The sequence below is a fragment of the Vanessa cardui genome, chromosome 15 (genome assembly GCF_905220365.1).
Source record: "Vanessa cardui chromosome 15, ilVanCard2.1, whole genome shotgun sequence".
In the NCBI taxonomy this organism is placed as follows: domain Eukaryota; kingdom Metazoa; phylum Arthropoda; class Insecta; order Lepidoptera; family Nymphalidae; genus Vanessa; species Vanessa cardui.
The window spans coordinates 1,899-15,281 of NC_061137.1; the positions used below are offsets into that span (position 1 = coordinate 1,899).

Here is a 13,383-nt window from a genome sequence, read left to right on the forward strand (position 1 = left end):
GAACATAAAACAATTACACGCATATGGCACTTGTATATTAATAAGAAAAATCCTGAATAAATGAATTAATTCACAAATCTCATTCACAAAAGTTCATTAGGCTCACATCCGTAGTAGCCGAAGGGGAGACCATATCCTATTACCTCAAGTCCGAACCACTTAAGGTATGCGCACCGTGATCTTTGCTGGAGTACAAATCTATAATAAATTACCTAAAGAGATAAAAAATGCAAATTCATTCAACATCTTTAAAATTAAACTAAAAAAACATATACTACATGACAATACGTTATTAAAATAAAATAAATAATATAAGATTCAAAGCAAGAATTGTAATTTATATGCTTCAAAGTTACATCAATGGGGATAGCATAATCTCTTTATTCATTTAATCTTAATGATCGATCAAATAGTTTCTGAGTTTATCGATGACAAACATACAAACACATCCACCTTTGTATATAAATAGCCTATCATTGGCGCAAGCACATGTTTTTCCTGTATACCAATTTTTATAAAGATGCACGGTGCATCTGTTCTCGAGTTATAGCAAAACATACAGACGGACATAAATGTCAAAAATGGTAAAAATTATGTCAGTCAATCATAAAAAGAATACTTATGATGAATTACGATAAAAAAAGTGTACAGACAGACTCTAGAGATTTATATAGATTTAGTATTCACGTGTGATAGCTTTGTTATTGGCGTATTTCATGTAACTTTGGTGTTTCTTTACCGATTTCTATGCTTCTTTTTTATGGAATAGTACTACTGTTAACTTTTTAATTTGGGATGATTGAGAGTGTTATAAACGCAGGAATAGACAAATATAATCAGAAAGCTTCGAACTACTAAGCTATTGGGAGTGACACGAAACTACTATTGACTATTGGGAGTGAAAAGATAGACAAAGGCTGTCATGGGATATTTTTTATACAATTTTAAAGAGAACATTTCCGTAATACACAATTTCTATTTAGCTTTAACCATTTAGGTTGTACACGCGGCGGAAGCTTAAAATATGGCGTAACTTCTCCCGTTTTCCCGACATTTCCCTTCACTGCTCTGCTCCTGTAGCGTGATGAAAAATATACTATAACCAGCTCAGGAGTATAAAAAATAATTGTATTAAGTTTCGTTAAAATCCGTTGTGTATTTTACAAAATTTAACTTATAGTAAATATGTTGATTACATTGTAAGTCGAGCTTTAAAAGCTTCAAATGTAATTAAATCTTTAACAAAAACTTATTGGGGTGCTGATCCAAAAGTTTTGTTGAATTTTTTATAAATTTCTCGTTCGCAGCAACTTTGAATATGGTTTTTTATGTTTTGCTTCAAATAATAATTTAATTTCTAAATTAGAGGTTATTCAAAACAATCATTTCAGAGTCATAACTGGTGCTATGAAAACCACTCCTATAAATGCATTACAGACAGAATGTAACGTTTCTCCGTTATTCATTAGATTTAAGTAGTTAAAATCAAAATTTATCATAAAGCTGATGTCACAAAAATCAGATCCCCTCTACAAAAAACTTGTTTTTATATATTCTAATTTAACATTTTCTGTATCATCTAAACTCCCTTTTTATCACGATTTCTCTGAATTTTGTTCACTCACAAGAAAAAATATTTTGCAAAATGAAAATTGTTTTGCTTGCTTTTCTGGAAATTATGACAGTAGATTCTCGAAAATTAATGTATCCATAGACACGAGGCTTAGAAACAAACAGGAAGTTTATCAAAAGATATCCGAGTATGAGAATGTCAAGACAATATTTACTGATGGATCTAAAACTGAAGCTGCCACATCATTAGCCTTTAACATACCTCACTTCAAATATGGATATGGGGAACGTCTTCATAACGAAACGAGTATTTATACTGCCGAATCGTTAGCTATTTTACGAGCTTTACAGTATATTGACAAATTTAAAGATAAAAATAATTGGTTAATTATTTCGGATAGTAAGAGTATGTTATCAGCACTTCAAGTAAATGTTTTGAATATTAAAACGTATATACATTTGTTTACGAGATTAAGGACATTTGGTATATGTTACAACAACAAAATATTAAGGTCGAATTTTTGTGGACACCAGCACACATAGGAGTTGAAGGAAACGAACGAGCTGAATACCTAGCCAAATCTATTACAAGCTGTAATGGCAATAATCCGATGACTGAAAATCATAAGGTACCTCACATTGACTTTTTTGCATTAGCAAAAAGCGCGATGATGCAAGAATGGAAAAATGATTGGAAAAATAAAATGAAATTGAAAGGCTCTTGGTATGCGAGTATAAAATGAAGATGTAGGCAAAAAACCCTGGTTCGCAAAATCGCCAAATTTCAACGGAAGAAGATATTATATAATACTAATGCGTTTGAGATTTGGACATTGCCGTTTTTACGCTCATCTTAGCAGAATGGGTATTATTTCAAGTCTAAAATTCAAGTCATTTAAACTATACCTGGATTTGAAAGAATTTTACTCTACTTGAATGTTTATACTTTACTTTAAACGGAAGACATGGCTTTATGCCTTACAATTTATTTGAATATGAATAAAAAATACAAAAGACTTGGCTGTACGGTATAATACCTTTGCCTTTTCCCTCTAAAGAAAGAAAAAAGCAAAAAAAAATAACAGTCTGTCAATCTGACATTAGTCCACTCGTGTGTTTATTTTTAACTCTTATTGGCAAAGTTTTATAAATATTGTAACAACATAACAATTCATTTGTATTAAGTGATAAATCAAATTTTGTTTCTACTTAAACTTCTCATTATTTAATAAGTACCCGTAAGAAGTAATTTGAAAAATATAAATCATTACAAAAAAATAAAGTGTCGTTAAAACATTAAATAAATTCTTAACTCAATTTGAGAAGTATTTCTGATGATATTAACAGTTTATCAAGTCCAATGGTGATGGCGACGGAGGTCTTGTACGCTGAGCAACAAGTTAGGCATGAGGTAGTACTTTTTATTTTTAATAAATAAACAGTCATTTGAGTATATGTTACCTGTAATATTAAATAATCTCCCTCCTCAAATATGCGACCAATACATGAATAATTCAAATCCCACAAATATACTTAAAACTTATTTCATAAATTCAATTAAAAATACTAATAATAAGAAAATATAAAATTGTAGTATTGTAAGTAGTAGGTACTAGCATTAATTAATAGTTAAATCTTAGTATAAGAACTTGGCTTCCACACAGAAACCATACAGGTTTAAGTGGAATGTCTATTTCTATTCTAATTGTTTGTAACAAAAAATGTTTTTAGTCAATAAATAAAAAAAAAAAAAAGTCGAGATGGCCCAGTGGTTAGAACGCCTGCATCTTAACCGATGATTGTGGGTTCAAACCCAGGCAAGCACCGCTGTTTCATCTGCTTAATTTGTCTTTATAATTCATCTCATGCTCAGCGGTGAAGGAAAACAACCTGAGGAAACCTGCATGTGACAGATTTCATAGAAATTCTGCCACATGTGCATTCCACCAACCCGCATTGGAACAGCGTGGTGGAATATGTTCCAAACCTTCTCCTCAAAGGTAGAGGAGGCCTTTAGTCCAGCAGTGGGAATTTACACGCTGTTGTTGTTGTTGCTGAAATAGTCATTTAACAAATTAATATTTTCTTACTGCAACTGGTCAACTATTAAAAAATATTCACAATATAGTAATCCTGTGTCAGAATTATCTTAGGTATACAGAAGCAAACAAAAATCAAGTAATTGAGACATTTACAATTTTTTTGTAAAAATTTTTAACTTGCCTAGTCGTTAAAATTCAGTTGAAAAAAGTCACCCACACAAGCTAACCAGTCGGGGTTTGTAATATATTTTGTTCTACTAACTACTCTTTATGATTTTATTATAACTTGCAACTATCACGGTTACATGTGGATCAAGTCTTAGCAGTTGATATTCAAATCATATCAGCATATAAGCATTCATGTGAACCCTTACATGAATACATTATACATTTTGAATACTAACCGAATCTGTATTATTTGTAAAATGAAGCAAGTTGTTAATGAATGTACCATGTGTAGGAACAAGAGGTTGACGGGGAGATTGGAGAAGCAACAGCTCTGCATGAGCAACTTGTAAGACATGTACTGGCAGTCAGCGGGGAGTTAGTAAGTGTTCCATCACAGATACCTGTGTTTTCTTTTTTTGTTTTTGTGTATATTTTTTTGCCCAAAGTAAAGTTTTTTTGAAATTGAATAAAACTAACTACTGAGTTTCTTGCAGATTCTACTCGGTAGAATCTACTTTTGAAACTGGTGGTAGCTTCAATTAATATAATTGTTAAATGATGGTTGAAAAGTGCTTATAAAAGCCTACTTCAACTATATGAAATGTAACTGCATTGGCTAAACATTTTTCAGAGAACTCAATTTTATTAATGGAATATGTAGATGACAAGGGTAGCAACCACACAAACTTGGAGTTGAGCTTGTATAGAGCACAACCCCCTACATGTTTCATAAATAAAATTGAGTTCTATAAATGGCACTCTGGTTGGCCCACTAACTGTAACATTTCAATAAATTATAAGACAATTAAAAGTGATGAATAATTTTTAGGAATTTTGGTGTTTTAAATAACTTATTGTAAATTGTATTCAATGTACTAGAAATTGTACATTAGATAAAAACTCTGAAGAAAATCATGAACTAATTTTTTCTACCTAATAAACAAAATCAAAATCAAAGTATACTTTATTCAAGCGGGCTTTTACAAGCACTTTTGAATCGTCATTTAACAATTAAGTGAAGCTACCACCGGTTCGGAAAGTTGATTCTACCGAGAAGAACCGGCAAGAAACTCAGTAGTTACTCTTTTACAACATTTAAAAAAATACAGTCATGTTAGTTAATTTTTAAGTTAATACAATTATTAAATTAATATATCCTGCGATTCCTATTGACTTTGCGGAGTCGGAACCTTGGCGTTATAAGCTTATCCTTACTTCTAGTGCATATACAATGATTATCATTGATTTTATCAAAGTTATCAATGTTACTGTGAATATACATGATATTGTTGTAAATGTATTGCGACGCAACAGTGAGTATTCCTACTCTGTTTAAAACATCCCGAAGAGAGTCTCTAGCTCCAAGATTATAAATAAACCGAATTGCTCTCTTTTGTAAAATAAAGACAGATTCAATGTCTGCAGCGTTACCCCAAAGTAATATGCCATATGACATAATACTGTGAAAATAACCAAAATAAACTAAACGAGCGGTATCAATATCAGTTACTTGTCTAACTTTTCTAACCGTGTATGCTGCGGAGCTGAGTCTCCCTGTTAGGGACGACAAATGGGGACTCCACTGAAGTCTGGAATCCAATTCCATTCCCAAGAACACGGTAGTTTCGGCTACATCAAACGGGCCACCGCTTAAAGATATATTATAATTTTGCTTCCTAACATTGGGTAGAGTAAAAACTACACATTTTGTTTTTTGAGTATTCAAAACCAAATTATTTACCTTAAACCAATCTTGTATCTGTGATAAGGCACCGTTCACATCGTCATAGTCAGTTTTTTTTCTGTCAACCTTAAAAATCAGTGAAGTATCGTCAGCAAACAATACTATATCACAAATACCTTTAACAAAGAAAGGAAGGTCATTTATATATACTAGAAATAGAAAGGGACCCAAAATTGAACCTTGTGGAACACCCATTTTTAGCGTAGATCCAGTAGACTTTATTCCATAAATGTAACTTGCTGGATTCTTTGACTTAAGTATGAAGCAATGAGATCAAGAGCCCTACCTTTAACGCCGTAATATTTGAGCTTATAAAGAAGCGTCTCGTGTTCTACACAATCAAATGCTTTAGATAAATCACAGAATACTCCAATAGCATTCTGTGATTTCTCCCAAGCATCGTAAATATGCTTAAGAAGCGCAATTCCCGCATCAGTAAATCACCCTACAAAAATATTTTTTTTAATGAATTTAGTCAAATGTGCAATGTGGTATATGAAAACTTTTAAATACCCAGTAAAATTAGTATTATAACCGTTTTTCTAGTATTATTATTTTTTAAATTATCAATGTGCAGGCCAGAGCCTCAAATAAAATTAAATAACCTCACACAAGTACTACATCATCCACACACATGCGAATGTTCCCGGCCCCTCATTCTATATAATAATTAGTATACTTATATAACCAGGAGTCGCGGTCAGACGTGTGGGGCGAGCACTCGTACGCCAGAGCGCACGGCCACGCCGCCAACTCGCAGGTGCGCGCCCTCCTGCCCGAGCCCGAGCCCGACCTCGAGCCCGACGACGTCATCGACGTCGAAACGGAGCAGCGCCGCCCGCCCGCGCCCCCGCTCGACGACTGCGACGAGCGCGACGACGACGACGGCGACGACGACGCCGACGACGACTGGGAGGACCGCCTGGCCGCCCTCGCGCCCAGCGCGGCGCACGCGCGCCTCGCCAACGCCGCGCTGGGCGCGCTGCGCGACCTGCGCCTCGAGCGCCTGGCCGGGCCGCGCGGGCGCTGGGCGCGGCGCGAGGGCGCGCGGGCGGCGGCGCGGCGCCTGCGCGGGGCGCTCGCCGCGCACTGGGCCGGCGGCGCGGGCTGGCTGCACGCCGCGCTCGGCGCGTGCCTGCCGCGCTCGCTGGCCGCGCTCTACGCGGAGCTGGCGACGGAGCTGCGGCGCGCCCTGCCGCGCCTCGCCGATCGCCTGCCGATGCCGCGCCCCGCGTCGCCCTACGTCGACCCGCTCGCCGCCGTTAGCGGTACATACTATGTCACGTTATCGTTTACTTGGAAGTAGTATACAGCGGCACAAGCATGACATTCAGGAGCGATGCGTGTGATCCATTTCTCACGGCACCACACGTCCACAGGCGACGGTCGGTGACATCAGCAGCGGTAGACTTAGATTGCTTTTTAAAAACTGACCCCTACTCCGCCAAGCAGAGCGGCGAGCGGCTCACGAGCCGGGCCCGTGGCTCGCGTGGGCGCCGGGGGGCTGCGAGGCCGAGGACGAGCGGTGGGTGCGTCGCCTGGGCGCGGCGCTGCACACGCGGCGGCTGCGCGCGGCGGCCGAGGCCGGGCCCGCGCCGCCCGACCGCTGGTGCGCGGCGGTGGCTCACGACGCGCGCGCCGCGCTGGCCGACGTGCTGTCCGAGGCCGGGTGAGTGTCGCGCCGCCCGGCCGCTGCGGCGTGGTGGTGGCGTGGTGCCCGCTGACGGTGCGCTCCGCAGGCGGCGCGCGGTGGTGGTGGGCGGCGCGGGCGCGGGCGCGGCGCTGGCGGCGTGGCTGGCGGCGGGCGCGGGGGCGCGCGTGCGCGGGCTGCTTCTGCTGGCGCCGCCGCTGCTCACGGCCGAGGGCCCGCGCGACTGCCCCGACGACGTGCTGGAGGAGGTGGAAAAAAAATATTACGTAAAAGTATTGTAGTAGTATGTAGATTTCCAAAATATAAAAACATATCCCTATAATATAAAAATATATCACCGTGTGACGGGCGGCGCTCGGCAGGTGGAGGTGCCGCTGCTGGCCGTGGTGGGCGGCGGCGCGGCGCAGAGCTGGCGCGGCGCGGCGGCCGAGGTGGCGAGCCGCTTCGGCGCGGGCGAGCGCGGCGCGGGCGCGGCGCGGCGCGTGCTGCTGCTGGCCGGCGCCGACGACGCGCTGCGCCCGCCGCGCGCGCACCGCCGCCGCCTGCGCCTGCCGCAGCACGCGCTCGACGCCGCCGTAGCCGTCAGTACCCGCCTGCGCTGCCATCTCTGATACGATGGGCCCTCACTGACTCACTGGGATACTTTGTATTGTAGGAGGAGTGCGCACGCTGGGCGGCGGAAGTGGCGACGGGGCCGGCGGGGGGCCCGGCGAGTGTGGCGGGGGCCCGGCGGCGCGTCGCGGAGGGCGAGACGGCGCGCGTGGTGCCCGGGTGAGCACCGAGTGCGGCCGCTGTGATTAATTGTAGCTTTATTATTATTAAGCAACGTTAACTTTTTCACTATTTTCAGAGCCTCCCGGTCGGTCGACGTAATAGGTAAGCTTATACTTTCCTCTTCCTCTAAATGTGAAACAGTGTGTGGGTCAGTGTCACATAAGTCAAGACGCCACCGTTCTCTTCTCCGTTCACTTATAGAATTTATTTAATGAATTAATCCACAAGATGCTTAAGTAGACGAAGACGAAAAGAGCAAATATTGATATACGTCAACATACAAGAAATATAAGTTACGCATAAGATCGACCCGATATTCGTAGCCTTAGTTCTGAGATTCGTGTAGTATATGTTCGTGGTGTACAACAAAGTATAAATACGTTAACATTGAAATTAAAATATGCTACGCACGCCTTTGCATCATATACAAGGCTTATAAAGTTATATAGAACGGTATGCCGCGCCATCACTTATTCGGCAATAGTAGTCCCCCCCCCTTAACGCCCCGCGCCGCAGAGGGCCGCGTCGTGTCGCGCGTGTCCGGCGGGTCCCCGCTGGCGCTGCTGCCGCCGCGCCGCGTCGAGTCGCGCGCCGAGCGGCGGGACGACGCGCTGGCCGCCGCCGACATCATGCAGCTGCCCATCGTGTTCGCCGACGACGAGTGCGCGCCCGACGGCCTCGCGCCCGACGCCGGCGCGCTCACCGTGACCAGCGGCGCGGCGGGCGACGCGCGCGACGAGCGCTCGCGGCGGCGGCGTGGCGCGGGCGGCGCGCTGCGCTACACGCGCGTCATCGTGGCCAAGCGCGGCGCCGCCCGCCCCGCCCGCGCCGCGCGCCCCCCCGCGCGCCCCGTGCTGCTGCGCCGCCGCGCGCCCCCCGCGCCGCCCGCGCACCCCGCGCCGCCCGCCGACTGTACTGAAATTGATTATTAAATATATGAGTAATGAGATGTGATTAGTTACTGGTCGTTTTATTTGCTTCCTCAAGATTTCAGACGATATACTTGGTTGTTATATTATTTTATACTATTCGTCCCTCATACCTAACACGCCCGCACGATAGGGCTGCGTCATGTTAGTTCCGGTAATTACCCGTGTTCACTCAATATGTCCTATGACAATATATATTCTGCAATGTTATGTATGTATGTATGAAAAAACATTAATGATTTCATGAGAAAATGTGATACTCATAGCATTGGTACAAGGAACAAACACAAACTTGTTACTCCTGTTACTCGACTACATAGAGTCAGTAACTCCTTTGTGGGGCAATGTATACGGTTTTACAACAGGATTCCAGCGTTCAAAATGCCTCTGTTGCCAAATTAAAAAAAAATTATTAAGGAACGCTTGTGTACAAAAGGTTACTATACAATTAATGAGTTTATGATCGATAGCACACCTTGGGAATGAAACGATCGCCTCCTGGCTATTTCATCTCATATTAAATTGTTTAAATAATATGTATATGAGACAAATAAAAAAAAAAAACCGCTGAGTTTCTTTCGCCGGTTGTTCTGAGGTCAGGGTGTTTTCTTTTCCGAACCGGTGGTAGTGTTTCAATTGACCATCAATAAGAAAGTGTAATGTATATTGAATAACGTTATTTGAGTTTGAGTTTGACAAAAAGCGACTTCATACAAATTATAGTTCCTAATGTTCTACAATAAGGCCGGGAGTCAGTCAGTGATGTTTTACAGAACGGTAAATAAAATTGAGTATGTAGGATTTACATTATAAGAACATACGACCGACTACTTCCAGTGGCGCACCCTGAGTAAGTTAAACTAAGTTCTACAAGCACTGTATACAACAGCAGCCTGTAAATTTCGACTGTCGTGTATATCACGCGAGAACGGGCAAGCGTATACGGTGATCACCATGGCCGTAGGCTGGGGGAGGGTTTTGGGGGTTTCAATCCCCCCCCCCCCCGGAATTTTTTCGCTAAGTCAAGAAAAGTCACGGTCTATTTATATTCTATCAAAAAAAAAATCTTTTACGGTAATTAAACAAACGAAACGCAAGTATTCATTGGATTCTTCAAAATAATTAGGCCGTCTAGCCTTTAGTCTAGATATGACAATAAATCTAAACAAAATGAATTATTTTACGCACGGACTAGTGGCATGATAATAGTCATACAGCTTACATTTTATTAAGATACTATTTTTTATGCCATAATGTCATGTTAGTAGTTTTATGTAGGTACTAAAGAGGATAAACCTTTTACAGAGTGCCATTATATTTTGAAATGTTTAAGACTGATACATTCTGTATATATTTTCTGGAAAACAGCTTTGGTGCATCCGTTCTCTAAATAGGGTAATCGCTCAGACTCCTCCAATTATTGGCCTATAGCCATCACCTTCTTGTTCTCCAAGTGGTTTCAATTATAAACTGCCAGCTTCGGCGGTACCATCGGGGTCGTTCAGGCGGTGATCTTCTAGTTTACCTTAATCACAGATGGCCGAAATTGAGAGCAATGGGAAAGCATTGGCGGCCAGTTTGAACATAGCGAAGGCCTTCGATTGCGTATGGCACTAAGAATATATTTCGAAGCTCCTATCCTATTCCCGGGAAATTGTGCAATTGGATCACCAGCTTTTTGGCAGATCGGAGCATTTAAGTCGTTATCTATGGTGCATGCTCGGATATAAAATTCGTCAATGCTGGTGTTTCATAAGCCTGCGTTCTATCACCCAATATGTTTTTTCTGCATATCGATGACTTTTTACAAATTTCTAACATTCACTGCTATACAGACGAGAGCTAGCAGGGCGGGCTAATATTTCTCCGGAAAAACCGGAACAAATTGTGTCTGAAATCGTGTCTTCATTAAACAAAGTCTTGAACTAAGGCCGGCTAAACTTAATTCACTTCAACTCCAATTTAAGGTAAATTTGCGCGTTAACCGCTAAAAAATTACGTTTTGTCGTATCTCCACGATTTCAGAACATTCCGATGGCCGCCACAGCTAGTATCGGAATACTTGACGAGGATATTTCGAGCCTCGTTCAGCTCCGCAGTCAATTGAAACGCAAAGGCAAACTGGCATAAAATATCTCGATGTGTTCAGCAAGGCAAGACATTATTTCACGTCGGCCCATCGCCTAAGATATACAAGGCGCAAATTCTGCCCCACACGGAGTACTGCTCTGCGTCTGCTGAGCGTATCCAATGCGGAGCGGCTCGAATTATCGACGATCAAGCCCTTTTATATAAAACGAATTATAACGGATGAATCGTGTATATTAATTATTTTTAAACATCCCGACGTTTCGAGCACTTTGCAGTGTTCGTGGTCACGGGTACAGTCTACCCGTGACCACGATAATTCATTTTATTTAAATGTGTAATAATCGCGAAGATCAAGCCCTTTCCGACCTGCTTGATCTTTTCGTTTTGCGTAGAGATGTTGGATCACTCTGCACCATCAAGATATTTTCTACCTCGCACAACCATTCTGTGGAACCAGCCTTCAACGGCGGTTTTTCCGAACCAATACGACTTCCTTAAAAAAAGAGCGTACTCCTTCCTTAAAGGCCGGCAACGCACCTGCAAGCCCCCCGGTGTTGAAGATGTCTATGGGCGGTGGTAATCACTTTCCATCAGGTGAGCCTCCTGGTCGTTTGTTTTTTTATAAACTAAAAAAGTCTTCGGTTGTCTTTTAAATAAATTACTATAAATTATATAAAATTTTGATATATTTATGCTCATTTTAAAATGAACCTGGTACTTTTTATTTCTGGAGCTCGAAAACCGAGGGATAGCACGATTTACCCGAAATAAAAGATACATTGTGGACTATTTTCGCCATTATTATCAACGTAAAAGCGACGCCGAAGTTGATCAATAAAGGAGTATGAAACTGTCCGTAAAAAAACGCTTTTGAACGCTTAGTTTTGAACTTTAACCAATCACATAGTATTGCCATTGCAAAATTCTGATCTCGAATAAACTTATTCATAGTATAAATTGACTATGATTTTTAAATATCCAAATTGACTAATTCAATATAAAAATATAAAAATTTTTAAAAAGAAAAAAATAAGGAAAAATGAATTAAAAATTGGGCTCTGTAGCGACATCTAGTGTCGTTCAAAGGTTTTTATGACTTGCCCTCTATGTAAGATGGTGCTAGTTTCCGTACAAATATTTTTTACGGTCATTTACTACTGGAGAGTCACCCCCATGAGCGGGACATCAGGTACGGCCAGCGCTCGCGCGGTGTTGCCATTTGTACTGGTTATTGAACTAATGCCAACGGTGTTGGCCAATTCACACCGAAATTAAAACAAAGTAAGAACTTTGTTTTAATTTCGGTGTGAATTATTTAGTTTGAAAAATTAACTTTTTTATATATCATTTATAATGTCGACACCCGCGCCACTCCGTACACACCATGTTGCAATTTTTATCATTTATTTTTCGGACTACTTTTTATTGTTGGGTCTCTACAGCGTCACCGGGCGAGCAGACGAGTTAAAACACTCAGGCCAACTTATGAGCTCAGAATAAGCTCAATCTTCTGTGAAATCGTAGCTCGTCTCAAGACGCCCTTAGAATGAAAATATTATTTATTCAAGTTCCCTCACAAAAGCAGTTTTGAATCTTCATAATATGCAAAAGAAAAATGGACATTACTTTACTATTTGTAGCCTGCGTCTTCGCTCGCATTTTAAGGGTTGTTTTTCATGTGTTAGGTAAACGAGTAGCCTTGTCCTTCCTTGGAGTTAAAATTTGCTTCATACCAAAATAAAACAAGTATCTATTCATGAAATACGAAAGAGATGGAGAAATATCAAAGGACTTATCAGGTGTCTATTGTTGAAATAAATCCTTCTCCCACAAGAAGCGGTTTTGGAGTTATTTCTTCTTGCTGCGTAGCTGCAACCATTTTTCCTATTTTTTTACCTTTCACAAGTCTTGTATACTTATTATTTCATCATATCGATCTTTCTCTGTGAGTCGTGTCTGTCTTGTTTCTTTAGTTACGTTATTAAAGACCCTGTTACGTTATTCAAGACGTACACAAAATGATCGATGAATCAATCTATCTATACTAATATTACAAACGTGAAGGTGTCTCTGTCCGTCTGTGGCTCTCAAACAGCAAACCACTTGACCTAATTCGACGAAATTTGGTATGAGCAAACTAACTCCAAGGAAGGACAGAGCTACTCTTTTACCTAACACATGAGAGCCAACCCTTAAAATGCGAGCGAATACCCGCGTCTTCGCTACAAACAGTAAATTAATGTCCATTTTTCTTTTGCGTAGGTAATAAGTATAAGCAGTCTACCTTACACATTTTATAGAGTAGACATCAGTAATGTAGAGTGAATTGAAGTGCCGATACTTGGATATAATTAAGTGACTAACTGGCCTTATACAAAAAAGTCTTTGTTCATCAAAACTTATACAGCCGTT

At 41.3% G+C, this 13,383-nt stretch overlaps 1 protein-coding gene across 1 annotated transcript; it reads left to right on the forward strand.

The window, feature by feature from the left end:
- Positions 1-2,641: 2,641 nt before the first annotated feature.
- Positions 2,642-8,883, forward strand: LOC124535650. Its single transcript, XM_047111934.1, has 8 exons — positions 2,642-2,983; positions 4,075-4,161; positions 6,218-6,826; positions 6,859-7,425; positions 7,540-7,758; positions 7,833-7,948; positions 8,028-8,053; positions 8,468-8,883. The coding sequence occupies exons 1-8, from the start codon at positions 2,933-2,935 to the stop codon at positions 8,881-8,883; spliced, it is 2,091 nt and encodes a 696-aa protein (XP_046967890.1). The 5' UTR covers positions 2,642-2,932.
- Positions 8,884-13,383: the final 4,500 nt, after the last annotated feature.

What these genes read in the sequence shown, in the direction of transcription:
- LOC124535650 (XM_047111934.1), top strand. Translation starts at nt 2,933, where the DNA reads ATGGTGATGGCGACGGAGGTCTTGTACGCTGAGCAACAAGTTAGGCAT. An exon ending in AGCAACAAGTTAGGCATGAG is followed by an intron (nt 2,984 to 4,074) that starts GTAGTACTTTTT and finishes TACCATGTGTAG; the next exon opens with GAACAAGAGGTTGACGGGGA. An exon ending in CGCTCGACGCCGCCGTAGCC is followed by an intron (nt 7,759 to 7,832) that starts GTCAGTACCCGC and finishes TTTGTATTGTAG; the next exon opens with GAGGAGTGCGCACGCTGGGC.